Source organism: Salmo salar, chromosome 14 (genome assembly GCF_965601325.2).
Source record: "Salmo salar chromosome 14, fSalSal1, whole genome shotgun sequence".
NCBI lineage: Eukaryota > Metazoa > Chordata > Actinopteri > Salmoniformes > Salmonidae > Salmo > Salmo salar.
The window spans coordinates 19053223-19080700 of record NC_138304.1 but is presented as its reverse complement, the minus strand read 5'-3'; the positions used below and the strand labels follow the sequence as shown (position 1 = coordinate 19080700).

Here is a 27478-nt window from a genome sequence, read left to right as displayed (position 1 = left end):
TTTGTGCGTGAAAATAATTAATACAAATAATAATACTGTCACGTCCTGACCAGTAAAGAGGTTATTTGTTATTGTAGTTTGGTCAGGACGTGGCAGGGGGTGTTTGTTTAATGTGTTTCGGGGTTTGTTGTGCAATGTTCTATGTTAGTATATTTCTATGTCTGTGTCTAGTTTATCTATTTCTATGCTTAGTTTATTGGTTTGACCTTCAATTGGAGGCAGCTGTTTCTCGTTGCCTCTAATTGAAGGTCCTATTTAGTCGGGGTGTTTTTTCATGGGTTTTTGTGGGTAGTTGTTCCGTGTTTAGCGTTTGCCTTACAGGACTGTTCTTTCATCGTTGTTTTGTTTAAGTGTTTGTTTTGGTTTTCTTCATTAATAAAGAAGATGAGCATTCACATTCCCGCTGCGCCTTGGTCCCATCTTTACGACGAACGTGACAAATACATTAAAATAGCGCCCTTTGTGTGCACTTCTGGTAATACCGTATACCCCAGTATGGTACAGAAATGGTACGGCAGTATTCAAATCTGGATAGCGCCCTACCCTACAACATTCCCATATTTCCAGAGGACGCCCTCTTCCTGAGGTACGTCTTGCCAACACCCCGATCTCCTCTCTTCTTCTCCTTTCACACACTCACTCCATCTTCTTCCCATCTCTTTGTGCCCGGCAGAACAGTGGAGAGCTGATCATAGCACACACACACACACACACACACACACACACACACACACACACACACACACACACACACACACACACACACACACACACACACACAGTCAAGAGGCTCTGATGATTCACTTTCATATTCAGATGAGGCTGATCACACACACACATACACACACACACACACTGGCATGTCTGATAGAGGGCTGACAGCTGTTTGAGCAGACATCGTTATCAGAGAACCAGGGGGCCGGCAGACACAAAGCCCTCCGTTTCTCTCTCTGTCTCTTTCTCCCTCTCTATCCCTTTCTTTGTCTTTCCTTCCCTTTTTTCTCTTTCTCGTCCTCTCACTCGCTCTCTACCTTCCGCATCTCCAACCCTCCATCCCTCCATTCTTCTACAGGCCTTGTTCTGCTTGTCCCACTGCTACAATAAACATTTGACAGTGACTGTACAACAGAAGAAAACACATAATTATATGTGTTATGTCCCCCCCCCCCCCCGCCCCACATTCTGAAATTGCATTTTTGTCCCCCCCGTTTTATCATTGGAATATGATACAAAACTAGGCAAAGGTGTGCTTTAGGACCATGCGGACACCTCCGAGCAGTCGGGTAGGCTGTTTGGAGTGTTTATCCAACTGGATTTAAAACAAATATATATAATTATGTCCCACCCACTTCTAAAACCAAAGTTGTGCCCCTGACCTCTATACTCACAATCCTGAAGGGCTTCTTGTCATACTGTGCTGTTTACAAGCAGCTCCCACTCATATTAACTTAACTATATCCAGTTCTTGATTGTCTCAAACCCTAATCTCAAAGCTATGGTATAAGGAATCTCGGAAGTCACCTTTAACCTTTAAAAGAAGTTCCTTTACCCTCCACCGCCCAGGCCTTCTTCTTGTTGGAGCTAGGCAAATCAGGCTTCTCAGTCTCATGAGGGCAGTGTTCACTCATTTCTCATTAGACTTTCTGGTTAGAGTCGATAATTAATTACCTTTAAAAGTCTCTCTTCTCACCCAGACCTGACGCTGCTGGATTGCACAGGGCACCGCCGTCCGCCTGAGGAAGGTGTTTGAGTGTTGCGCAAGGTTACGCAGCATTGGGCACAACCCTCCCCCACTCCACACACACGCCTTCATTTCCCTCCCCCTCCCTAGCCTATCCTCATATCTTTAATAAAAGATTACATTTACAGTGGGGAGGAGAAGGGAAGAGAAGGGCAGGGAAATGTGTCCAATGCTGATGAAATATGTCTCTACGTGCTGATCCCAGACCAGTCAGTAGGCAGTAAGTCATTAATAATAGGACAGGCCACAGCACTAGACCATCAGCTCTCTGCCTACACTCATTACCCCACACACATCAAAGGAAGGACCGAGTGTGCGTCTCAAATGCACACACACGCACATAGCTACACACTCCACCTTGACACTCATGGCAGTGTAGGGAGATGCGGAGGTGTCTAACAATGTGTGAAGCCTTGGTCAAAGGGACTGAGATTTTAATAGCTTCAGACAGGAGGGAAAAAGACTTCCTAGACAGAAAGCATGGGGATGACAGGCATAAATATAGTCAGACCAACCGACCGCACTGGCCTCGTTAAAGTGTGTGTGTGTGAGGGGGGTGGGGAGGGGTGTGTGTGCCCTTTTGGACACAAACAGAGACTGCCGCAACCAATGAGAAACAGCCACTGGTGGAAGACAGACACGTAATTTCATCAAGCCGTGTGCTCCCAGGACTAGGGTATAATCGGAGTGGCAGTAATGGTCAGACTTGAATTTCACAGAGTCCTGGTAAAACAGCACCTTCTAGGTCTACAACACCAACATTAAGTTTGCTGATGACACAACAGTGGTAGGCCTGATCACCGACAACGATGAGACAGCCTATAGGGAGGAGGTCAGAGAACTGGCAGTGTGGTGCCAGGACAACATCCTCTCTCTCAATGTGAGTGCGTATGGCTCAGTACATCACTGGGGCCAAGCTTCCTGACATACAGGACATACAGTTGAAGCAGGAAGTTTACATACACTTAGGTTGGAGTCATTAAAACTCAATTTTCAACCATTCCACAAATTTCTTGTTAACAAACTATAGTTTTGGCAAGTCGGTTAGGACATCTACTTTGTGCATGACACAAGTAATCTTTCCAACAATTGTTTACAGACAGATTATTTCACTTATAATTCACTGTATCACAATTCCAGTGGGTCAGAAGTTTACATACACTAAGTTGACTTTCCCTTTAAACAGCTTGGAGAATTCCAGAAAATGATGACATGGCTTTAGAAGCTTCTGATAGGCTAATTGACATCATTTGAGTCAATTGGAGGTGTACCTGTGGATGTATTTCAATGCCTACCTTCAGACTCAGTGCCTCTTTGCTTGACATCATGGGAAAATCAAAAGATATCAGCCAAGACCTCAGAAAAAAGATTCTAGACCTCCACAAGTCTGGTTCATCCTTGGGAGCAATTTCCAAACGCCTGAAGGTACCACGTTCATCTGTACAAACAATAGTATGCAAGTATAAACACCATGGGACCACGCAGCCGTCATACCGCTCAGGAAGAAGACGCGTTCTGTCTCCTAGAGATGAATGTACTTTGGTGCAAAAAGTTCAAATCCATCCCAGAACAACAGCAAAGGACCTTGTGAGGATGCTGGAGGAAACAGGTACAAAAGTATCTATATTCACAGTAAAACGGGTCCTATATCGACATAACCTGAAAGGCCGCTCAGCAAGGAAGAAGCCACTGCTCCAAAACCGCCATAAAAAAAGCCAGACTACGGTTTGCAACTGCACATGGGGACAAAGATCATACTTTTTGGAGAAATGTCCTCTGGTCTGATGAAACAAAAATAGAACTGTTTGGCCATAAGTACCATGGTTATGTTTGAAGGAAAAAGGGGGAGGCTTGCAAGCCAAAGAACACCATCCCAACCGTGAAGCACAGGGGTGGCAGCATCATGTTGTGGGGGTGCTTTGCTGCAGGAGGGACTGGTGCACTTCACAAAATAGATTGCATCATGGGGCAGGAAAATTATGTGGGTATATTGAAGCAACATCTCAAGACATCAGTCAGGAAGTTAAAGCTTGGTCGCAAATCGGTCTTCCAAATGGACAATGACTCCAAGCATACTTTCAAAGTTGTGGCAGCATGGCTTAAGGACAACAAAGTCAAGGTATTGGAGTGGCCATCACAAAGCCCTGACCTCAATCCCATAGAAAAGTTGTGGGCAGAACTGAAAAAGCATGTGCGAGCAAGGAGGCCTACAAACCTGACTCAGTTACACCAGCTCTGTCAGGAGGAATGGGCTAAAATTCACCCAACTTATTGTGGGAAGCTTGTGGAAGGCTACCCACTGGGAATGTGATGAAAGAAATAAAAGCTGAAATAAATCATTCTCTCTACTATTATTCTGACATTTCACATTCTTAAAATAAAGTGGTGATCCTAACTGACCTAAGACATGGAATGTTTACTTGGATTAAATGTCAGGAATTGTGAAAAACTGAGTTTAAATGTATTTAGCTAAGGTGTATGTAAACTTCCGACTTCAACTGTATATACTAGGTGGTGTCAGAGGAAGGCCCAAAAAATTGTAAAAGACTCCAGTCACCCAAGTCATAGACTGTTGTCTCTGCTACCGCATGGCAAGCGGTACCGTGCCACCAAGTCTAGGACCAAAAGCCTCCTTTACAGCTTCTAACCCCAAGCCATAAGACTGCTGAACAACTAATCAATTGGCCACCCGGACTATTTACATTGACCCCACCCCCCCTTGTTTGTAAACTGCTGCTACTGTTTATTATTTATGCATAGTCACTTTACAAATTACCTCGACTAACCTGTACCCCGCACATTGACTCGGTACCAGTACCCCCTGTATATAGCCTCGTTATTGTTATGTACATTTCTTGTTACCTTTTGATTGATTATATTTTTTGGACTTTAGTAAATATTTTCTTCAATCTATTTCTTGACCTGTATTGTTGGTTAAGGGCTTGTAAGTAAGCATTTCACGGTAAGGTATACACTTGTTGTCTTCGGCGAATTGAACATATACAATTTGATTTGATTTGATTTTGATTTGCTGAGGGAAATTGAATAGTGGAAGGCAACTTTAACTGGAGACTGCAATACTAATCTGTACTAAAGTGGTCTTGAATGCACACAAACACAGTTAGGAGAAGTGATGGGACACACACCAATGTTGTCCTCTACTTACTAAGTTAGGGAGTGGACACAATGTAGTGCACTAGTGAGAAGTGTGCACCAAATGGCAAATGCACTGATCAACTGTGTTAGTCGACTTATCAGTGGAGTGCGAAACATATTTTTCTAACTCAGACAAGTTGATGTAAGGAGACAGTATCGTCACTCTAACTCATAAAAAAGTTTTATCACAACAAGCAACTCTGCTCCATTCCCCATAACCACCCCCCCCAAACTCCCCCAGGCCGCCCTCTCTCCTTCCCCTCAACACTCTCACTACCCCCCCACACCCCGGGCCCTTCCAGGACCCCCAGGACTAAGCCTTGGGGCTTTAGCTGTCAAATTAAATCCTTATGACCCCTGCCTTCAACAACCATTTCATTAAGAGAATAATACATGCAGTCCTTTGTTCCTCTCCTTCCATTACTCCAATCACACTCAGGTTTTTTTCCTGTTCTTCCCCTGGCATTCCAGTTTCCGCTGCCTGTGTCAATACCCAAACGCATTCATATTTCACTTCTGGGTGGAGTAAGGCGGAGAAAGTTAAGAGGGAGAGGGAGAGGGAGAACAAGAGCGAACGAGGAAAGGAGGGAGGGGTGGAGAGTAGGGGGTACACAACTTTTAAAACTTCACAACTGCATATTTTTAACCGAAAGAGAGAACAGTGGAGATGAAGGGATGGAGGGGAGGAGGTACACAACAAATTATTCAAAGGCGGGAGGTTGAGAGTGGAGAAAAAGTCTGCTTCTGCTGCTGGTTTGGCTGCTGCTTCAACTTTTAATTAAAATTCTAATTTTCTCCTCAGAAAAAAAGGGAAAACAACCCTAACTATAGTAGAAAGAGAAGAGAAATTGCCGTAGTGGAAGCCAGCCCAAGACAACAACATGGTCATTGTTGAGCTAGCGTTGTGAACTAGGTAGGCTGTGTTGGGAAGCTGGCTGTATCTGGTTGTTCTGTAAGCGTAGAGGCCCCAGGAGTAGGGCCGCTGTTGGAATAAGGAGAAACAGGACTCAATAATGAATGCTTTCTGTTTTTCTCCCTCTCTCTTTCTCTCTTCTCTACTCGGCTATAGCGAAGAGGCTCCAGCTGGTTGGATATGATTCCACAATGGGCAACAACAACTGGCTACTAGTTTGTTTTTACCTAAATACGTTCAACTATCAAGCCATTGTCAACCACATTTAGAAGGATAGCTACTGACTGAAATGTAACTAGCTAGCATGCTGCCTCACACTGGCCAGGCAGTAGCCAACTATCTAGCTAACATTTAGCTAATTGCGGACGCCAAATGACGCTGCTAGCTAGCTAGACTCGTGAGCCAACGTGTTAGACATGATAACACCATGGGCAACAATAAATGGTGACAAGTTCGTCTTCAGACAAATATGTTAAACTCATAGTTAGTTTATCCACTAACCACTGCATTTAGGAGGCTAGCTAACCAATCAACCAACATAACTCATGAATATTAATGACTTTGCCTCTGGCTATCCTAAGAAAATACATTTTGCATACAGGTCACGAAAGCTGCTGGTCCAGTATTGAGACATGTGATTGGTTAGATCTATCCAGTGTTTGGGTGTATGATTGGTTAGAGAAGGAAGTATTTTCGATTTTTAAGACGTGTGATTGGTTAGATAAGGCAGTCTGTGCAGTGTTATGACCAGGGTTTGGGACCAAAAATATTTTACAATAACTTTTTCTGAACAGAACCCTTAAATGACTTCACCAATCAGTGCAGATAGAGCAGCTTGCTATGGAGCGGTCAAGCTATAGTTCACATAACCTTTAGTTATGACGGTTGGTTAGTTATATAAGGCTGGTCTATCTCATGTAGTCAGCCACCAGGACTGGCTGGTGAGCCTAAAAAGAGACCAGAAAAACAACATTCCACAGAGATAGCATCTTTACAGCAAATCAGGATGCAGGAGCCCGTGACAGTCATGACAAGACCATTAACATGTAATGTAGTAAAAACCAGGGTCTCTATTCCCACACAAACACACGATTACACACATGCAAGCGGACACAAACGCACCACCCACACACACACACACACACACACAAATCACATTCCACTCCTTCCCCCCACCACCACCTCCCATCCACCATCTGGCTGTTTTGAGGCTTGGATGTCTCTGGGGTAAGGTGAGCTTTGAGAGGGAAAATGTGTGTCTGTGTGTGTGTATGTGCGTGTGTGTGTGAGTGCATGCATGTGTGTGTGTGTGCGTGTCCTGTGAGGTGTCAGAGCCATGGGAGACTGGCTCCACTGAGCCATAACAACCCTAATGCCCCTCTGGGGTCTGTCATGATCTCAGTCATCATGATCTCAGTCATCATGATCTCAGTCATGTTTTCAGTCATGGTCTCAGTCATCATGATCTCAGTCATGTTTTCAGTCATGGTCTCAGTCATCATGATCTCAGTCATCATTATCTCAGTCATGTTTTCAGTTATTGTCTCAGTCATCATGATCTCAGTCATCATTATCTCAGTCATGTTTTCAGTTATTGTCTCAGTCATCATGATCTCAGTCATCATTATCTCAGTCATGTTTTCAGTTATTGTCTCAGTCATCATGATCTCAGTCATCATTATCTCAGTCATGTTTTCAGTTATTGTCTCAGTCATCATGATCTCGGTCATCAAGGTCTCAGTCATTAAGGTCTCAGTCATCATGGTCTCAGTCATCATGGTCTCAGTCATCATGATCTCGGTCATCATTATCTCAGTCATCATTATCTCAGTCATGTTTTCAGTTATGGTTTCAGTCATCATGATCTCAGTCATCATGGCCTCAGTCATCATAATCTCAGTCATCATGATCTCAGTCATCATGATCTCAGTCATCATGGTCTCAGTAATGGTCTCAGTCATCATGGTCTCAGTAATGGTATCAGTCATCATGGTCTCAGTCATCATGGTCTCAGTAATGGTCTCAGTAATGGCATCAGTCATCATGATCTCAGTAATGGTATCAGTCATCATGGTCTCAGTCATCATGGTCTCAGTAATGGTCTCAGTAATGGCATCAGTCATCATGATCTCAGTCATCATGGTCTCAGTCATCATGGTCTCAGTAATGGTCTCAGTCACCATGGTCTCAGTAATGGTATCAGTCATCATGGTCTCAGTCATCATGGTCTCAGTCATCATGGTCTCAGTCATGGTCTCAGTCATAGAGTCTCAGTCATAGAGTCTCAGTCATGTTCTCAGTCATGGTGTCAGTCATCATGGTGTCAGTCATCATGTTCTCAGTCATCAAGGTGTCAGTCATCAAGGTCTCAGTCATCAAGGTCTCAGTCATCATGATCTCATTCATCATGGTCTCAGTCATCATGGTCTCATTCATCATGATCTCATTCATCATGGTCTCAGTCATCATGGTCTCATTCATCATGGTGTCAGTCATCATGTTCTCAGTCATCAAGGTCTCAGTCATCATGGTGTCAGTCATCATGTTCTCAGTCATCATGGTCTCAGTCATCATGATCTCAGTCATCATGGTCTCAGTCATCATGGTCTCAGTCATCATGGTATCAGTCATCATGGTCTCAGTCATCATGGTCTCAGTCATGTTTTCAGTTATGGTGTCAGTCATCATGATCTCAGTCATCATGGTCTCAGTAATGGTCTCAGTCATCATGGTCTCAGTCATCATGGTCTCAGTAATGGTCTCAGTCATCATGGTCTCAGTAATGGTATCAGTCATCATGATCTCAGTCATCATGGTCTCAGTCATGGTCTCAGTCATCATGGTCTCAGTAATGGTATCAGTCATCATGTGCTCAGTCATCATGGTCTCAGTCATGGTCTCAGTCATAGAATCTCAGTCATAGAATCTCAGTCATGTTCTCAGTCATGGTGTCAGTCATCATGGTGTCAGTCATCATGGTCTCAGTCATCAAGGTCTCAGTCATCAAGGTCTCAGTCATCATGGTCTCAGTCATCATGGTCTCAGTCATCATGGTCTCATTCATCATGGTCTCAGTCATCATGGTATCAGTCATCATGGTCTCAGTCATCATGATCTCAGTCATGTTTTCAGTTATGGTGTCAGTCGTCATGATCTCATTCATCATGGTCTCAGTCATCATGGTGTCAGTCATCATGGTCTCAGTCATCATGGTCTCAGTCATGTTCTCAGTCATCATGGTCTCAGTCATCATGGTCTCAGTCATCATGGTCTCAGTCATCATGGTGTCAGTCATCATGGTGTCAGTCATCAAGGTCTCATTCATCATGGTCTCAGTCATCAAGGTCTCAGTCATCATGATCTCGGTCATCAAGGTCTCAGTCATCATGGTCTCAGTCATCAAGGTCTCAGTCATCATGGTCTCAGTCATCATGGTCTCAGTCATCATGTTCTCAGGCATGGTCTCAGTCATCATGGTCTCAGTCATCATGGTCTCAGTCATCAAGGTCTCAGTCATCATGTTCTCAGTCATGGTCTCAGTCATCATGGTCTCAGTCATCATGGTCTCAGTCATCATGGTGTCAGTCATCATGGTCTCAGTCATCATGGTCTCATTCATCATGGTCTCAGTCATCATGGTCTCAGTCATCATGGTCTCAGTCATCATGTTCTCAGTCATGGTCTCAGTCATCATGGTCTCAGTCATCATGGTCTCAGTCATCATGGTATCAGTCATCATGGTCTCAGTCATCATGGTATCAGTCATCATGTTCTCAGTCATCATGGTCTCAGTCATCATGGTATCAGTCATCATGTTCTCAGTCATCATGTTCTCAGTTGTGGTCTCAGTCATCATGGTCTCCATGGTGATGCTTAGTCATCATGGTCTCAGTCATCAAGGTCTCAGTCATCATGATCTCAGTCATCATGGTCTCAGTCATGGTATCAGTCATCATGGTCTCAGTCATCATGTTCTCAGTCGTGGTCTCAGTCATCATGGTCTCCATCGTGATGCTCAGTCATCATGTGCTCAGTCATCGTGGTCTCAGTCATCATGGTCTCCATCGTGATGCTCAGTCATCATGTGCTCAGTCATCGTGGTCTCAGTCATCATGGTCTCAGTCATCATGATCTCATTCATTATGATCTCAGTCATCATGATCTCAGTCAACAGTGGCTGGGCTAGAGGCAGACCATAACCACAAGGCCTATACTGGCAAGTCTAGGGCATAGGCTAGGGGGCTATTTTCACACATATTTTCACACAGAAAATAGCATTCTACTTCACACATCATTATAGGTCAGCAAATCAGCACTAGCCCTGTAGCGAAGGTGGATACAGGCCCACACACACTCACACACACCCACACACTCTCTCACACACACTCACGCGCACAGACACACACAGCACATTACATGTGACACTGTGTTTCCCCTCTCCATTCCATACAAAATAGGCTGTTTTTTTCTCTTTCTGGTTTACAGTCGTCCATTTGGAGAGAGGAAACGAGAGGTGGGGACTGATCTACACATCCATTAGTGACTTCTCTCTTTCCATCACAGATGGGGTCACAGTCTCTCTCTCGCTCTTCTTCTCCCTCTCGAACACATGCACACAAAAAAACAGTCAATTATATTTGCACAAAAGCCTGTCTGTTTGCTGAACCTATTCTATTGCTGCTCTCCTCTTAGCCAGATACCATACAGATACTCTGCACAGGGAATTGGGTCAGCATTATACTGGGGACTGATATGACGCAGAATATGTGTTGGTTTGACTGGCAGTTGTTATGGCGCTTGAAGCGAATCATTATTAGCTACTCATGCATAAACATGTAATAATTGTTCTAATCGCTAATCCGTTGTGCCACCGGGGAGGTGGCATTACAGCATCACTGGTATTTAGCTCCTCTGGGACTGATTACTACATACACGCCTGTTGTCTTCTGGGGTGGAGATTTCAACTCTCGCTCGCTCACTCACTCGCACCCCCGCCCCCCCCCCCCCCCGAACACACACACACACACATACACACACACACACATACACACACACACACACACACACACACACACACACACACACACACACACACACACACACACACACACACACACACACACACACACACACACACACACACACACACACACACAGGTTGCTGCTATCATCAGCCTCAGCTTGTCCTCACTGGCCTGTTTCGAAACGGACGACTTCATGATCATGGTAGTTCTTTGACAGGCACACTCTTTCCTTTTTTCATCTCTCTGCCTTTGCTCCTGCCCTCTCTCTCTTTCCCTCACTCTCTCTCACCCAGTGTCTCTCCCTCTCCTTCTCCCTGCTCTCTCTAGTTCGCTGCTGGAATTGATGAATGTGTCTTGTACCGAAGCAGCCAGTCCCCAGCTACCGTAGTTAATGGAGGATCTGGTTGGTTCCAGTGGGTTTGGGTTTGGTGCTTCCCTGTCACCACATCCATCTCTCCCTCTCTCTCTCCCACCGCTCCCCCTCTTTCTGTCTCTCTCGATCTTTCTCCTTCTCACTCCCCCTCTTTCTGTCTATCTCCCTCACTCCCTCATCCCTTTCTCTCCCCCTCTTCTTTCTCTCCCCCTCCTCTTTCACTCACTTCTCTCTCCCAGTCAGCTAAGCAGGCTTAATTGGTTTAAGAGCAAACATAAATAAGTGCTGGCTCTGTATGTGGTGGAAAATGACCACTGCTGTTGTAAATAATGATACACAGATGCACAGAAGAGTTGCTGTTGCTTCTGCAAAAGCTAATGGAGATCCAAATAAACAAATGAATGAACAAATAAACACAGAGAGAAAGGGGGGGAGGGGAGAGAGGGGGTAGAGAAAGAGAGCGACAGAGAGACAGAGAGGGAGGGAGAGAGGGAGAAATGGGACACTGCACATGTATTTTTTTCTCTAATGGCATGCGAATGCATCTCCTCTCTCCTCCCTCCTCTCTCCTCTCTCCTCCCTCCTCTCTCCTCCCTCCTTCCGCCCAGCTAAAGCGCATGGTGACTTATCCAACAAGTTCTCATAGTTTCCCTTTGAAATTCGACGCATTACGGCTGAATTTCTATTTTTGACGCATTCATTTTGTGTGGTTACAGGGTTAATTCCGCAAGTTTACAGGGTTAAAACAGAAACCACTCAAAGGGTTAAGTTTAGGTATTACAGTTTTTTCCAACTGCTTACACACTAAATCTTTTCATGTCACACGATTTTTGAAACCTCTCACTCAAAGTGCAAAACTACATACCAAATATCCAAAACCATAAGCTATTTCTCAGCCTTTGACTCAGTTGTCAATTGCATAAAACACTTTTTTCAAAACACTACACACAATTCTCTACCTAAAACACAAAAATGTATCAGGAAGTGACTTGCTTTCCTTTTCCAAACACAACCAATCAAAATGCTACACTTATTCACCAGGTCACACACACACTCCTCACATGTGCAAACACTAATTGCTTAACTGATCACTAACCAATCACTGCTTTACTGTAGTATAGGCCTATAAATAGGTCAAAGGTCAGATTACCGGTTTTGAACAATGGATGCCAACAATGGACAGAGAGGAAGAGGAGTAGGAGGGAGAGGCAGGGGACAACAACGAGGACAAATTCAAAGACGAAGAGTTGGAAGAGGAGGAGGAGGAGGAGGAGCAAGAGGAAGAAGAAGAAGAGGGCAAAGAAGAGAAGGAAGGAGAGCCATCTCTGATGAGATTAGGGCAACACTTGTTGATCATGTGATCAACCACGGTTTGACCATGAGAGAAGCTGGACTGAGAGTCCAGCCCAACTTGAGTCGATTTACAGTGGCGTCCATTACATTTACATTTTAGTCATTTAGCAGACGCTCTTATCCAGAGTGACTTACAGTAGTGAATGCATACATTTTTTTTTGTTTTTTTTTTTGTACTGGCCCCCTGTGGGAATCAAACCCACAACCCTGGCATTGCACAGACCATGCTGGCATTGCAAACACCATGCTCTACCAACTGAGCCACAGGGATTCGAACCTTCAGAAATTAGAACAGGTATGCAACTATCTAATGACTATTTTAGCATTACAGTAATGTACTGTAAAAAACGTATGACTGCATAGTATTGCATAAACATTTGTAACTCTAAGCCATCCATTTACTCCACTACATTGAATGAATGAGGTTGGTTATCATGCTGTACTACATGTTTTTGTACATTGTTTACAGTTCCTATGCTGAACACATACTGTGTTCGAATTCTGTACAGAGTGGAAAGGCAAAGACATCATGGAGGACGAGGACGCTTGTTTACAGATGTACAAGAGACTGCAATTATAAATATGGTTTTGGCCAACAATGCAATTAGGATTCGAGAGATAAGAGAGCATATCTTGAATAATGACACCATATTTAACAACATCGACGCTGTAAGCCTGTCGACCATACAACGCATCCTCCAACGGCACCGAGTGACGATGAAACAACTTTACAAGGTGGCATTTGAGAGAAACTCTGACAGAGTCAAGAATATGCGACATGACTTTGTAGAGGTATGTATGCAACACTACTTCCAGTACTTCAGACATACCATATTTACTCATCTGTATATCCTTTTGTCTGTTACAGAGAGTATTGGAGCTGGATGCCCATGTAATTCGCCATGAATTCATTTATGTGGATGAGGTTGGCTTCAACCTCACCAAAACCAGGCGCCGCGGAAGAAATGTAATAGGACAGAGGGCAATTACCAATGTCCCTGGACAGCGATGGGGTAATATAACTATGTGTGCTGCCATCACTCAAAACGGGGTCCACCATCACAATGCCACACTGGGTCCGTACAACACCGGCCATATGCTCACTTTTCTGGATGTAATTTACACAATGCTTGTCCCTGATCCAGATCAGGAGCCTGCTAGATTTGTGGTTTTATGGGACAATGTTAGTTTTCACCGGGCTGCTCTGGTCCAAAACTGGTTTGCCACCCATCCACAATTTGTAGTTTTGTACCTACCCCCATATTCACCTTTTCTAAATCCCATAGAGGAATTCTTCTCAGCCTGGCGCTGGAAAGTGTATGATCGCCAACCCTATGCCCGCATGCCGCTTCTCCAGGCAATGGAGGACGCATGTGGGGACATAGAGGTTGCCTCTGTCCAAGGTTGGATACGCCATGCTAGGAGATACTTCCCTCGATGTTTGGCAAGAGAAAACGTATCTTGTGATGTGGACGAAGTATTGTGGCCTGACCCAGCCCGGAGAAGAGATGAAGTGAAGCTTAGCACTGGTGACTGCCCCCCCCCCCCCCCCCCCACCACCAATTCCTGGACTGCCCCCCCCGGGACCCCACACACACACAATTGTGTTCTTTACTGTATTCTAAAGAATATACTTTTGGTTTACATATGTTTATGGTGTTGTTGTATGCTACTGTATACAACAGTAATGTTTGGCCTAATAAATATTTTCTGTTTCTACATTGCATTGGTGTTTACAGTGTACTTGTTACCCCTCTCAGCAGATTACTTTCACTGTAGAACATTGTATTGATTACAAAAAAAAATAAAAAATTGTATTGGTGTTCAACCTTCCCAAGTTCTCTCACGTCACCCCGCTCCTCCGCTCTCTCCACTGGCTTCCAGTTGAAGCTCGCATCCGCTACAAGACCATGGTGATTGCCTACGGAGCTGTGAAGGGAACGGCACCTCCATACCTTCAGGCTCTGATCAGGCCCTACACCCAAACAAGGGCACTGCGTTCATCCACCACTGGCCTGCTGGCCCCCCTACCTCTGAGGAAGCACAGTTCCCGCTCAGCCCAGTCAAAACTGTTCGCTGCTCTGGCACCCCAATGGTGGAACAAGCTCCCTCACGACGCCAGGACAGCGGAGTCAATCACCACCTTCCGGAGACACCTGAAACCCCACCTCTTTAAGGAATACCTAGGATAGGATAAAGTAATCCTTCTAACCCCCCCCCCCCCCCTCCCCCCTTAAAAGATTTAGATGCACTATTGTAAAGTGGTTGTTCCACTGGATATCATAAGGTGAATGCACCATTTTGTAAGTCGCTCTGGATAAGAGCGTCTGCTAAATGACTTAAATGTAAATGTAATGTAAAATGTATTGAAATGTAGATATAAGCCTATGAAAGACCAAAGAGCTTTAGATTTAGAACAACAGTGTTTACATGGCATATCCAAAAATGTACTATTATGAAAGCAGTGTTTGCCATTTGATGCAAATGCTTCATTCTGACATGTGTGTTTGGCATTTTGAATGCAGTGTTACATTTTGAAGGAGATGTGAGGCATTTTGCATTTTGTGTGTGCAGTTTTGGGAATTGTGTGTAGAGTTTTGAAAAAAAGGAGACAGTTTTAAAAACGTGTGTAAGCAGTTGGAAAAAACTGTAATTCCAAGTGGTTAAGGTTAGGGCTATGGTTTGGGAAAGGCGTAAAACAAAATAATTAAAAACGGTCATCAAGTATTCTCATGTCTTACTAGAGCATTGTGAAGTGTGGAGGAGTAGTGTTCCAAGCAACGCGCTCCAGCTCCGAGCTTCGTGAGTTCATGCCTGGTGCTGGGTATTCCTTTAAATGTTTTGTTGTTTTGAGTGCCCATAGAAGGCATAGAGTATATCAACGTTCTCAGGAAATGTTCAAACATCCAAAATCGCTGTCTATTTCTAGTGATCAGGCAGGATTTATCGACTGTTTCATCTACTGTTTCCTCTCCTCTGCCGTGTGTGTGTGTGTGTGTGTGTGTGTGTGTGTGTGTGTGTGTGTGTGTGGGGGGGGGGGGGGGGGGGGGGGGCATGCGTACATGCCTGTGTCAGTGGGTGGTTGCATCCACAAAGCCCTCAAACTATCCCTCACAAGTACCCACAGCTACAGCCAGCCAGTCCTCACATCCCATAATCATAACAGTTGATAGGATCAGGGTATTCTGCCCTGGTCTCTGTGACATCATGAGATTTCAGTGAAGCCATGGCTGCCATCAGTCAGACAGACAGTCACTGTGTGTCTGCTGCCATCCCCCACATCTCAGCCTAGGGAGTTAGCGCGAGTCTTCAGATCTCAGTCGAGGTTCGCCAAACCACCTCCTTTACACAAACAGAGGGTTGCCGGGGGCAACACGGTTCAGATGACCTCGTACACCTTCCATACACTCGCCTGCTGCTCAGCTCTAATGCTCTGCTTAGCCATCCACTCTTCATCCTCCACTTTGGCTCCATCCCTCGCTCCGTTGAGGAAAGATAATAGATGTCAGCCGTATAGATGACACAGCATGACAGGGGGTAGAGACAACCACAGTAAGAGGTTGTTCAGTCAGATGGTTGAAATCTATAGAAGTAGCAAAGTCATTTATGTCCAGCTGTAGCTCCACAATATAGCATCATGATATCCAACCTGAACCGATCATAGCTATAGTAACATGTTTAGGGAGACCCCCAAACACAGCAGTAGCCCTTCCCCCTGGCAGACTGGTTGGGGGGGGGCCTACTCTCTATTCATTATCACCAATCTGTCCATATGGTCAGTGGTGCCCCCCAGACACACACACACACACAAACAGTGATCTCTGTCACATTGTTTGTGATTACGGGATTGATGTGGTGATTAGGGACAGATAATCAGATTAAGGGTGACACGGATCTGGGCAGGGATAATGTGGCCAGGGCCGTATGCTGTCACACACACACACACATACACAGAGAGAGAGAGAGAGAGTGAGGGCAACAGATTGGAGATCAGATCAGTTAACATCTTAACCTGCCCGCGAGACAATCTCCTTTCAATTAACCAGCCAAAACAAGGAAATCACTCTCAGCCCTGGTGTTGCCCGGGTAACCTAGTGTGTCTCCCCTACCCATCTGTTCAACCCAATAGCCAGCTTTGTCTTTCTAGAGAGACCTTTAGAGCGACTGTCAAGGATTTGGGAAGCGGATAAGATGTTCAATGGGTCACGTGTGTGTGTGTGTGTGTGTGTGTGTGTGTGTGTGTGTGTGTGTGTGTGTGTGTGTGTGTGTGTGTGTGTGTGTGTGTGTGTGTGTGTGTGTGTGTGTGTGTGTGTGTGTGTGTGTGTGTGTGTGTGTGTGTGTGTGTGTGCGTGCGTGCGTGCGTGCGATAGAATACAATAAATATAAACAAGCAAGCTGTCAGCCACCACTGAATTACACTGAGCTACCCTGGCAGCCTGAGAGTTGTAATCATTCTGAAAAGAAAAAGATGAAACAGAGATAGTACTATCACGTAACACCCACTTCACTTTCTAGTCTTTAATTCATTCCCCTTGTTTATGTTAAGCAGAGAACCACACCAGGCCATTTGCTTTGGCAAGTGTGTGAGCAAAGAAAGCAAAGGGAGTTGTTCCATATCAAAAAGGCTGTAGCATAATATGCATGCATCACATACTGGATGTCTAGTGTAAGTTAAAGCCTAAGATAGGCTTTTAGCTACTGATGATGATGGCAAACTTGTCTGCTGATTTAGCCTACACAGTGTGTGTGTGGTATGTCTGTCTGTCTGTGCGCATTTGTGTGCCAAAGAGGACCAGACAGACAGAGAGAGATCAATTGTATTAATTGTCCTGATCTGGAACTGCCTCATCACCACCCGTCACTCAGTCAGCATCGTTTGATCTGGCGGAGTCATTACGGTCGCTAAACAGTTTGAGCAGCCATCTATCAAATCCCTCCGCCAATTCAAAATCGCCTGATATTTATCCTACTGTTGCTCGGAGTTTGGCGCTAAAAACGAGTTATTCGCCTATGACAGGACGTGACCCGAATATTATACAGAGTTTTTGAGAGGAGAGATCTACACTCAGGCGCAAACACTTGCCGGTGGAGAAGCATCTCTCCGGGTTAAGTCACAGATAGTGTTTTAAAACTGATGTACAATCTTAGAGAAGAAGGGTTCTATGCTTGCTTCAAATATGGCGCCCGTTAAGGTTCTATATATAACCGAAATTGGTTCCATATAGACCGCTATATATAGAACGTTAAGATATCTATAGAACGCTATATGGAACCCAAGGGTTCTAAACGGAAACAACTTTGGTTGAGTGAAGAAGAATCCCTGGGGTTCTGATCAAAGAACCCTACAAAATGGTTCTATATAGAACCTTTAGGGGTGCCATATATGAAAAGCAATAGAACCCTTTTTAGTTATATCCAGAACCTTTTTTCTAAGAGTGTAGCCTAGCCTAGAAAGATGACGAATTATCTCATAGCACAATAACAACAATAACCACAATAAAACAAATAAAAGTAGGCTCCCCATAGACTATATTCCCCATGTTAACAGTGTAATGAAAACATTATGGCCAGGATACATGTATTCAAAGGGAGAACGGGACATGGTCTAACTGCAATGTCTGCAGCCCAGAAGAACCAGACCACCACAGACCCCTGCTCTTCCGTCCAATTCTGATGAATAATAAAATAACGGGACAGGGATTGAGAGGGTCCACGTGCATCGCATCCCTTGTATTCCTTCTGACAGCACAGAGCGCGCGCTCTCACGGATACATTGTGGCGTTCCATGGGAAAGAGAGCGCGAGAGAGCCAGTGGGAGCTCCGGCGCGTAGCATTATTCAATTTCGTTCCATGGTCCTACCATAAAAACAGAGCAATGATAATTCCAATAATTTAGCCTACCTTCCATCGCAGAAACGGCGGTGGTGATGATGACCCATAAAACCGCAAACAAATCCACAGTCATGGCAGGAATGTATAGTCCACACAGCCTATATCCACTGAGAACTACGCAGGATTTGCGCGCACAAAAAATCCCTCCAGTTGTCACAGAGCGGTGCATTCCAGTCGGTCAACCCGTGTTGTGTGAGTCACATTTCAAGCCGTAGTAAAGAGTATGTGACAACCAGCGTAGGACCTCGCGGAGTGTATAGGGGATGGATCGGGGTAGTGAGGACGGGAGGAGGGGGGCGAGACACCCTCCCCACACACCGCTAAATCGGCAGGGCCAATCACAGATTGAAAAGTGAAAATCGTTAACCAATCGCCACTGGTCTTCTCCTCCCTGCATTCTGAAAACACAAAACTTTTCCCTGACCTATTTGAAACCTCGACCGCCTCAGCGAAGTAGAATAGCACCACCAATTGGTCTTGATTGGACATTACATTAAATGTTTCCCCCCCCAAAAAAATATAAAGGACCTTTATTTTTCAGCTTTCTCTCTCCTCTTCTCTCCCATGAACTCCTCCTCTCTACCCCAATTGCTTTTACCCCCTTTCTCCCATGAAAGAGTACACTTATTCACTCCCATTCACCTAATTCACTTCAAATATCAAAAAGCATTAGATTGGTGTTTGCATTTTGCTAAAGGGAATTCTCCCCCCCATTCCTTACACCAGTCTATTCCCTAAAAATGTATGGGGGGGGGGGGGGGGGTCAAATGTAAAATGTACATTTCAGGGAGAAGGGGGAGAAACGGCATTGGGCTTCTGTCTACACACACACACAGTCCCACATCCCGCACCTTCCTCCACCCCAGTGTCTTAGGGCCGGCGCGTGCCTTGGCACCCTCCCTCCCCTGTGACCTTCATCAGAACCCCAGACCTCATTTGCATTCAGACTAGTCTTAGTAGCCTTGGCAAAAGGTCCACAGCCACCTCCTAATAGTAGTTAGATCTCAACGCCGCTGCCCCTCTCCTCACACCCTCATCCTATTGTGAGATCATGAGTGCACAAAGGGTTGTTTCCCTATGAATGAGCCATCAGTATCATTAAGCCCTGCACAACTACCGTGCTGTTTCCCATTTAACAACAGGAATAAATGATGCTCAACTGGGACCACTGGCTGATGTGATTTATTAGGAGAAAACACAAGTACGATATACATCTGTTACACTGGGGACCGGGATCTGGAAGAGGGGGGGAGGGGGGTGATAATCAATAACACCCAAACCCTTACACCTGGCTGGGGCTGGTTGCTCCAGCATAGAGTTCTCATTCTCAGGACGAAACCGACGGGGCCCGACTGTCTTACACGGGCCGGACTCCAATTCTGATAATTGATTTTGGGCCGGGCGGGTTTCGGGCTTGCCGCGCTGTATTAAGAATAAGAAAGAATACTGTGCGTGTCTGCACACCTTTTAATACTGCTCTCAGCAGCAGCTACAGCCACCAGCAGCGCCAGGGGCATCATTTATCAAAGGTGCATCCGCACAAAAAAAGACTAAACCTTTTGTGCACAAGTTTTCCCGCAAATGTTGGTATTTAACAATTTTGATCTTGAAAGGAAAATGTGCGTATCTCCACGCAAATCTCAGACCATGCACATGCACAACTTCTAACGGTTGATAAACTGTATTCTAAGCAATTCTATTTATTTTGGGAGAAATGTAGATGTTTGATGCAGGAGAATGATAATAATAGTTGGCTAATAAAACATGAACACGTAAGACTAGTGATAGGCTGCAACATATGCATTTGCTGTTGGTTGGTAAGGAGATCGCATAGCATGTCGCCTGATATATTGATTTACTTTAAGGCCTAAATCATAATAATATTGCAGGGCATGGATCTCCTTTTCTGACATGACTGTTGTATTCCCGCTACACGACAACTATTAAGTGGTTCTGGATATGTGATTAACGGGACATAGCAGTACGTGGACATAGGGAGAGTGAAGCGTGCGTGGACATAGGGAGAGTGAAGAGTGCGTGGACAAAGGGAGAGTGAAGAGTGAATAGGGAACTTTTATTTGTTTTATTCATGTCAACATATGATTAAAAAAAAATCCAAATCTTCTAGAGCAGCTGCACAAAAGCGCTAGACTCATGAGTCCAGACATTTAAAACGTGTTTATTCAGCAACTGCGTAGGAAAGTAGGGGGAGGTCAGGAATTCCCATCCCTTATTGAAGTTTTGGACAGCTGCAACCCTGACATTTTCCCTAACATCAATAGACTGACTACTAAGGGCCAGCATCACTCTTCCTATGACTTCATGAAGTGTTGGGATACTTTTCTCCAATACAGGCCGTATCAACACATCGCTCAGATCTTGCATGCTGACTGCACGGCTCAACAATCTAGCCCTGCTGTCCTTTGAAAGGGAACTCAGCGACTCTGGTCTATGATGAAATAATCTCCATCTTCAACACCAAGCCTAGGTGTCTACGCCTTCTGCTGTAAAACGTGAAACACACAAGAAAAATACGCCTAAAAACGGTTTATTTGTGATTTAGCCTAATGTGTTCATGTCTGCCTTGGTAAGACAGGCCTATGCCGTATGTGTTAATTCAAAGTGAGATATTATATTCCTACCAGCCGTGGTGTTATGTATAATGATTTCCTGTTTCCATGCCTGAATGCCTGCCTGTACAAAAGTGTTTGCTTATTCAAAGTCAGCGATTCATTTCATACCTGCCGTACAGTTGAAGATATAGTATATTGTATTGTATTGTGTGTGGCTGTTTTCATATGGGCTTAATGAAAACCCTTTCAGGGCTTTCTATTCTTCCTTGCTTCTTTGTGCAATAGCGCAATAAGCTGTTTGCGCATATTCAGATCCAGCGCCGAGCTGACGTCCAGCGGATACGCTGACCATGGTCCTGAATCCACCTGTTGTGCCTGTACTCTAGGTCGCTCCTTTGAGTAGGAGTGAGGGATCTGATCGGATAATATATTGATTATTTCACGAGGTTGGACTGTCGGACTGAACACTTCGGCCATTATCTTTATTTTATAACAGTATAATTTGTCCCATTTAATTACTGCACTTGTCTGCTGCTGTATAGCCTCTCTCTCTCTCTCTCTCTCTCTCTCTCTCTCTCTCTCTCTCTCTCTCTCTCTCTCTCTCTCTCTCTCTCTCTCTCTCTCTCTCTCTCTCTCTGTGAATATGTAGGTGATATACATGTTGTGTATTTCATTATGTTTGTTTACTGTTGACTCGGACAGTCGGACTGTTTCGTTAGCGGTGTTGTTGTAAGCGGTTGTGTAGTTGTGCACTTGCGCTTCCTACTTGGCATTAATAACGGGCTCGTTTGTCAAGGCTTTTTTGGTCACACAAATGTTCACTTAAATATGTAGGTTCAGTGGTGTAGTGGAGGTTATACGCAGGTACAGTATAAGCTTTATACCCACTTTTTTTCATTGCGTATACTCTCTTCTTAATCCCCACTGATGAATATCAACGTAGTATAGTGGAGGTATACGCCGTATCAATTACATAGTACAATAGAGAAATCATGCACACAGTAGCCTACACAAACACAAATCATGTAAAATATTTGGCAATATGGGAAACCATTCATAGGTCTATATCATTCGGCACGGGCAGGTAATGCGGCTTGGCCAGCGCTAGCTGATCAAGATTTCAGCACTGGACAGCTCCGCGCCCCGCTTTGTTCTGTGACTCCTAATATTCGTATTCACAACGAGATTTGTGCATTTATTCCCATGGCTCATGAGTTGTACAGTTTGTTTTGTTTTGCTTCTCGATAGAAGAGTTTTAGGGACAGGATATGTGGTTTAGGCCAGGGCCCTGAATCGATCCTGTAGCGATCGCCATTCCCCCTATAGACGAAATAGACTAGGCATACAGAAATCATGTGGCAAAGACTACAGCCAAGAAAAGTTATACAGGAACAGTAACATTAAGGTAGAAATATACTAAACAAACAAATAAATATGCAACATGCAACAACTTCAAAGATTTTACTGACTTGCACATCATATAAGCAGTGGCGGTTCTAGACCATTTCAACGGGGGGGGGGGCCAAGCTGGGGCCAGTTGTACTGTTAGAGGGGCCAGTTACATTACACGTTATTGTTGTCATATCGTTTTCTTCACTGCATTGCATGCATTAGCAGGCAAATGACCATGTTCATAATCATCATCATTGCCACTGTCTAATAAAGGATGTAAAAAAAGAACATAGCAAAAATTTGTTATGTAAAATTATTTCATACTCCACATTTAGGGGGGCCACAAGGGGGTCCAAAATTGTTGTCACAGGGGCATTCCCCCCCCCCCCCCCCCAGAATCGCTAGTGTCATATAAGGAACATTTATATAAACTCATTAAGCCCTAATCTATGGATTTCACATGACTGGGAATACAGATATGCAACTGTTGATCACAGATACCTTAAAAAAGGTAAGGGCGCGAATGAGAAAACCTGTCAGAATCTAATGTGACCACCATTTAACTCAGAAAGCGTGATAAATCTCCTTCGCATAGAGTTGATCAGGCTGTAGGTGACATTGTCTGGTGAGCATGCAGGCCATGGAAGAACTGGGATATTTTTAGCTTCCAGGAATTGTGTACAGATCCTTGCAACATGGGGCATATAAATGGGGTACATAGATACAGTGGCGACCAGTCATTCAGTGCAGGTGGGGCAGAGCCACCTGTTTAGCTAAAAATGTGCCTGTATTGTATGTTATTTTGGCATTAATTCGTGCCACATATCAGTTTGCAAACAATGTATAAACAAAATGATTGAGCGAAAAAAGTCACATTAAAAACATGATCTCTTTCTTGAGTAAGGCAGCTCCAAAATGCAGGTGTTTCAGCCTAGCTCAGTGCTATCTGTGGTGGAAGGGCACTCAGCGAAAAATACAGAGCGTAGGCATTGGTAATCTTCTCGAGTTGCGCCGTGATTGGCTCGTTGTTCAGTCACTCATGGGGACACTACGTCGCAGCAGATATACAGTGATTATCAGACAAGTTACTTTTGGTCGACAGTAGGACAGGATAGCACTCGAGTGGAGAGCAAAAATCCACTTGTTAAGCTACGTAACATGCTAGCAAAACATAATGATCAGTGCTAATATGTAGCATGAGCAAACTAAGATAAAGATGATCCTGAGCACTGACCTCAACTTAGCTAACATTTTCCCAGCCTAATTGTAGGCTTACCAAATATCCAAGCAGAGATTCAGTGAAAACCAAAATCTGACATTGATTGATTTATCAAGATGAGCTCCCTAGCTTGTCTCAAGGCAGCGAGGTGGCGCTGCCCCAGTCAAAACGGTGCTGGCACTGGAGATGTGGGTGTGAGCAGGTGGATCTGGGCAGGGGGGATGTTGTGGATGTTTGTGACTGTCTGCATATTGTTGTTTGTATGTGTATGTTTTGTATTGTTTCAAATAAATCAATAAAATCTTACAAAAAAACTCTGCTGAATTTATCATCTAGTTGCCCACACACGGCTATTGCTCTAAATTTAGTATAACGGTTGGATATGACTTTGGGAGTTTCAGTAGAAGAAACAATTTAATACTGCATATACCTTCAAATGCATTAGCCTACTTTAGTTGGTTATTCAGTTGATAATAACCTGATATGGATAGGGGGCAGTATTTTCACGGCAGGATGAAAAAACGTACCCGATTTAAACTGGTTACTACTCTTGCCCAGAAACGAGAATATGCATGTTATTAGTAGATTTGGATAGAAAACACACTGAAGTTTCTAAAACTGTTTGAATGGTGTCTGTGAGTATAACAGAACTCATATGGCAGGCAAAAACCTGAGAAAAAGTAAACCAGGAAGTGTAGGATCTGAGAAATGTAGTTCTTCTTTCTAGTCCCTTTCGAAACTACAGTATCTGTGCTGTTACGTTGCACTTTCTAAGGCTTCCATTGGCTGTCTAAAGCCTTCAGAAAGTGGAATGAGCCTTCTCCTGTCTCTGGGCAGAGCATAGGAGCTCAGTTACTGAGTGGTCTGCCTGAGGACAAAGAGATTGGATATGCGCATTCCCGCGAGCACGCTGGTTTTTCTTTTCCTCCTTGAATGAATACACTATTGTCCGGTTGGAATATTATCGCAATTTTACGTTAAAAATACCGTGAAAATTGATTTTAAACAGCGTTTGACATGCTTCTAAGTACGGTAATGGAACATTTTGACTTTTTGTGTCTCGAATTGCGCTCGCACGTTACCCTTTGGATAGTGACCTGAACGCACAAACAAAACGGAGGCATTTGGACATAACTATGGATTATTTCGAACAAAAACAACATTTCTTGTGGAAGTAGCAGTCCTGGGAGTGCATTCTGACGAAGATCAGCAAAGGTAATACAATATTTCTAATACTAATTCTGAGTTTAGGTTGCCCCGAACTTAGCGGGTGTCTGAATAGCTCACCGTGATGGCTGAGCTATGTACTCAGAATATTGAAAAATGTGCTTTCGCCGAAAAGCTATTTTAAAATCTGACACAGCGATTGCAAAAAGGAGTTCTGTATCTATAATTCTTAAAATATTTGTTATGTATTTTGTCAACGTTTATGATGAGTATTTTTGTAAATTCACCTGAAGTTTTTGGTGGGAATACATTTTCTGAACATCACGCGCCAATGTAAAAAGCTGTTTTTGGATATAAATATGAAGTTGATTGAACAAAGCATACATGTATTGTATAACATAATGTCCTATGAGTGTCATCTGATGAAGATCATCAAAGGTTAGTGCTTCATTTAGCTGTGTTTTGGGTTTTATTGATATATATATGCTTTCTTGGAAAATGGCTGTGTGGTTATTTTGGTCTATGTACTCTCCTAACACAATCTAATGTTTTGCTTTCGCTGTAAAGCTTTTTTGAAATCGGACAACGTGGTTGGATTCAGGAGAGGTTTATCTTCCAAATGGTGTAAAATAGTCGTATGTTTGAAAAATTGAAATTATTGGATTTTTGAGGTTTTTGTATTTTGCGCCATGCGATCCGCTAGCGGAACGCCTAGATGTAAGAGGATAACTAAGAGTTTTCCTCTCTCCTCGCGTTTCTAACACAAGGGCTGTTTTCTCGTCTCCTCACTCTGCTGCCACCCGCCTTCTTCGCATCAAATCAAATTTAATTTGTCACATACACGTGTTTAGCAGGTGTTATTGTAGGTGTAAGGAAATGCTTGTGTTTCTAGCTCCAACAGTGCAGTCATATCAAACAAGTAATATCTAACAATTTCACACAAATCTAAAGTAAAGGAATAGAATTAAGAATATATAAATATATGGATGAGCAATGTCAGAGCGGCATAGACTAAGATACAGTAGAATAGAATAGAATACAGTACATACATATGAGATGAGTAATGCAAAATATGTAAACATTATTAAAGTGGCCAGTGATTTCAAGGGCAGCAGCCTCTAACGTGTTATTGATGGATATTTATCAGTCTGATGACCTTGAGACAGAAGCTGTTTTTCAGTCTCTTGGTCCCAGCTTTGATGTACCTGTACTTTCCTTGTCTTCTGGATGATAGCGGGGTGAACAGGCAGTGGCTCAGGTGGTTGTTGTCCTTGATTATCTTTTTGGCCTTCCTGTGACATTGGGCGCTGTAAGTGTCCTGGAGGGCAGGTAGTTTGCCCCCAGTGATGCATTGGGCAGACCGCACCACCCTCTGGAGAGCCCATCGGTTGCGGATTGTGCAGATGCCCTACCAGGCGGTGATACAGCCTGACAGGATGTTCTCAATTGCGCATCTGTAAAATTGTGTGAGGGTTTTAGGTGCCAAGCCAAATTTCTTCAGCCTCCTGAGGTTGAAGAAGCGCTGTTGTGCCTTCTTCACCACACTGTCTGTGTGGGTGGACCATTTCAGTTTGTCAGTGATGTGTATGCCGAGGAACTTGAATCTTTCCACCTTCTCCACTGCGGTCCCATCAATGTGGATAGGGGGGTGCTCCCTCTGCTGTTTCCTGAAGTCCACGATCAGCTCTTTTGTTTTGTTGATGTTGGGTGAGAGGTTATTTTCCTGGCACCACACTCCCAGGGCCCTCACCTCCTCCCTGTAGGCTGTCTCATCATTGTTGGTAATCAGGCCTACTGTTGTGTCATCTACACACTTGATGATTGAGTTGGAGGTGTGCTGAGCTCACATCTTTGTGGGGCCCCAGTGTTGATGATCAGCAAAGTGGAGGTGTTGTTTCCTTAAATGTCTTACTCACATCGGCCATGGAGAAGGAGAGCCCACAGTTCTTGGTAGCGGGCTGCGTTGGTGGAATTGTGTTATCCTCAAAGCGGCCGAAGAAGGTGTTTAGCTTGTCCGGAAGCAAGACGTCGGTGTCCTCTACGTGGCCGGTTTTCCCTTTGTGGTCCGTGATTGTCTGTAGACCCTGCCACATATGTCTCGAGTCTGAGCCGTTGAATTGCGACTCCACTTAGTCTCTATACTGATGTTTTGCCTGTTTGATTGCCTTATGGAGGGAATAACTACACTGTTTGTATTTGGCCATATTCCCAGTCACCTTGCCATGGTTAAATGCGATGGTTCGTACTTTCAGTTTTGTGCGAATGCTGCCATCTATCCACGGTTTCTGTTTAGGGTAGGTTTTAATAGTCACCGTGGGTACAACATCTCCTGTACACTTTCTGATAAACTCAGTCACCGTATCAGTGTATTTGTCTATGTTGTTGTCGAAAAGCTACCCGGAACATATCCCAGGCCGCGTGATCAAAACAATCTTGAAGCGTGGATTCCGATTGGTCAGACCAGCGTTGAATAGTCCTTAGCATGGGTACTTCCTGTTAGAGTTTCTGCCTATAGGAAGGGAGGAGCAAAATGGAGTTGTGATCATATTTGCAGAAGATAGGGCGGGGGAGGGCCTTGTAGGCATCCCGGTAGTTGGAGTAGCAGTGGTCAAGTGTTTTAGCCACGTGAGTACTACAGTCAATGTGTTGATAGAACTTTGGTAGCGTTTTTCTGA

General features: G+C 44.3%; 1 protein-coding gene across 2 annotated transcripts in view; it reads right to left on the bottom strand.

Annotated features, from left to right (window-relative positions):
• The window catches only part of LOC106568848 (ephrin type-B receptor 1), a 296528-nt gene extending 277786 nt beyond the window's left edge, over positions 1-18742 (bottom strand). The window contains exon 1 of one of the 2 annotated variants that reach the window (XM_045694009.2): positions 18462-18742. In XM_045694009.2, coding sequence (XP_045549965.1) covers positions 18462-18621 — 160 coding nt within the window. In that variant the 5' untranslated portion in view covers positions 18622-18742. The remainder of the gene's footprint in view (positions 1-18461) is intronic. The other variant, XM_045694010.2, reaches the window with a different exon arrangement.
• Between the last annotated feature and the right edge of the window lie 8736 nt (positions 18743-27478).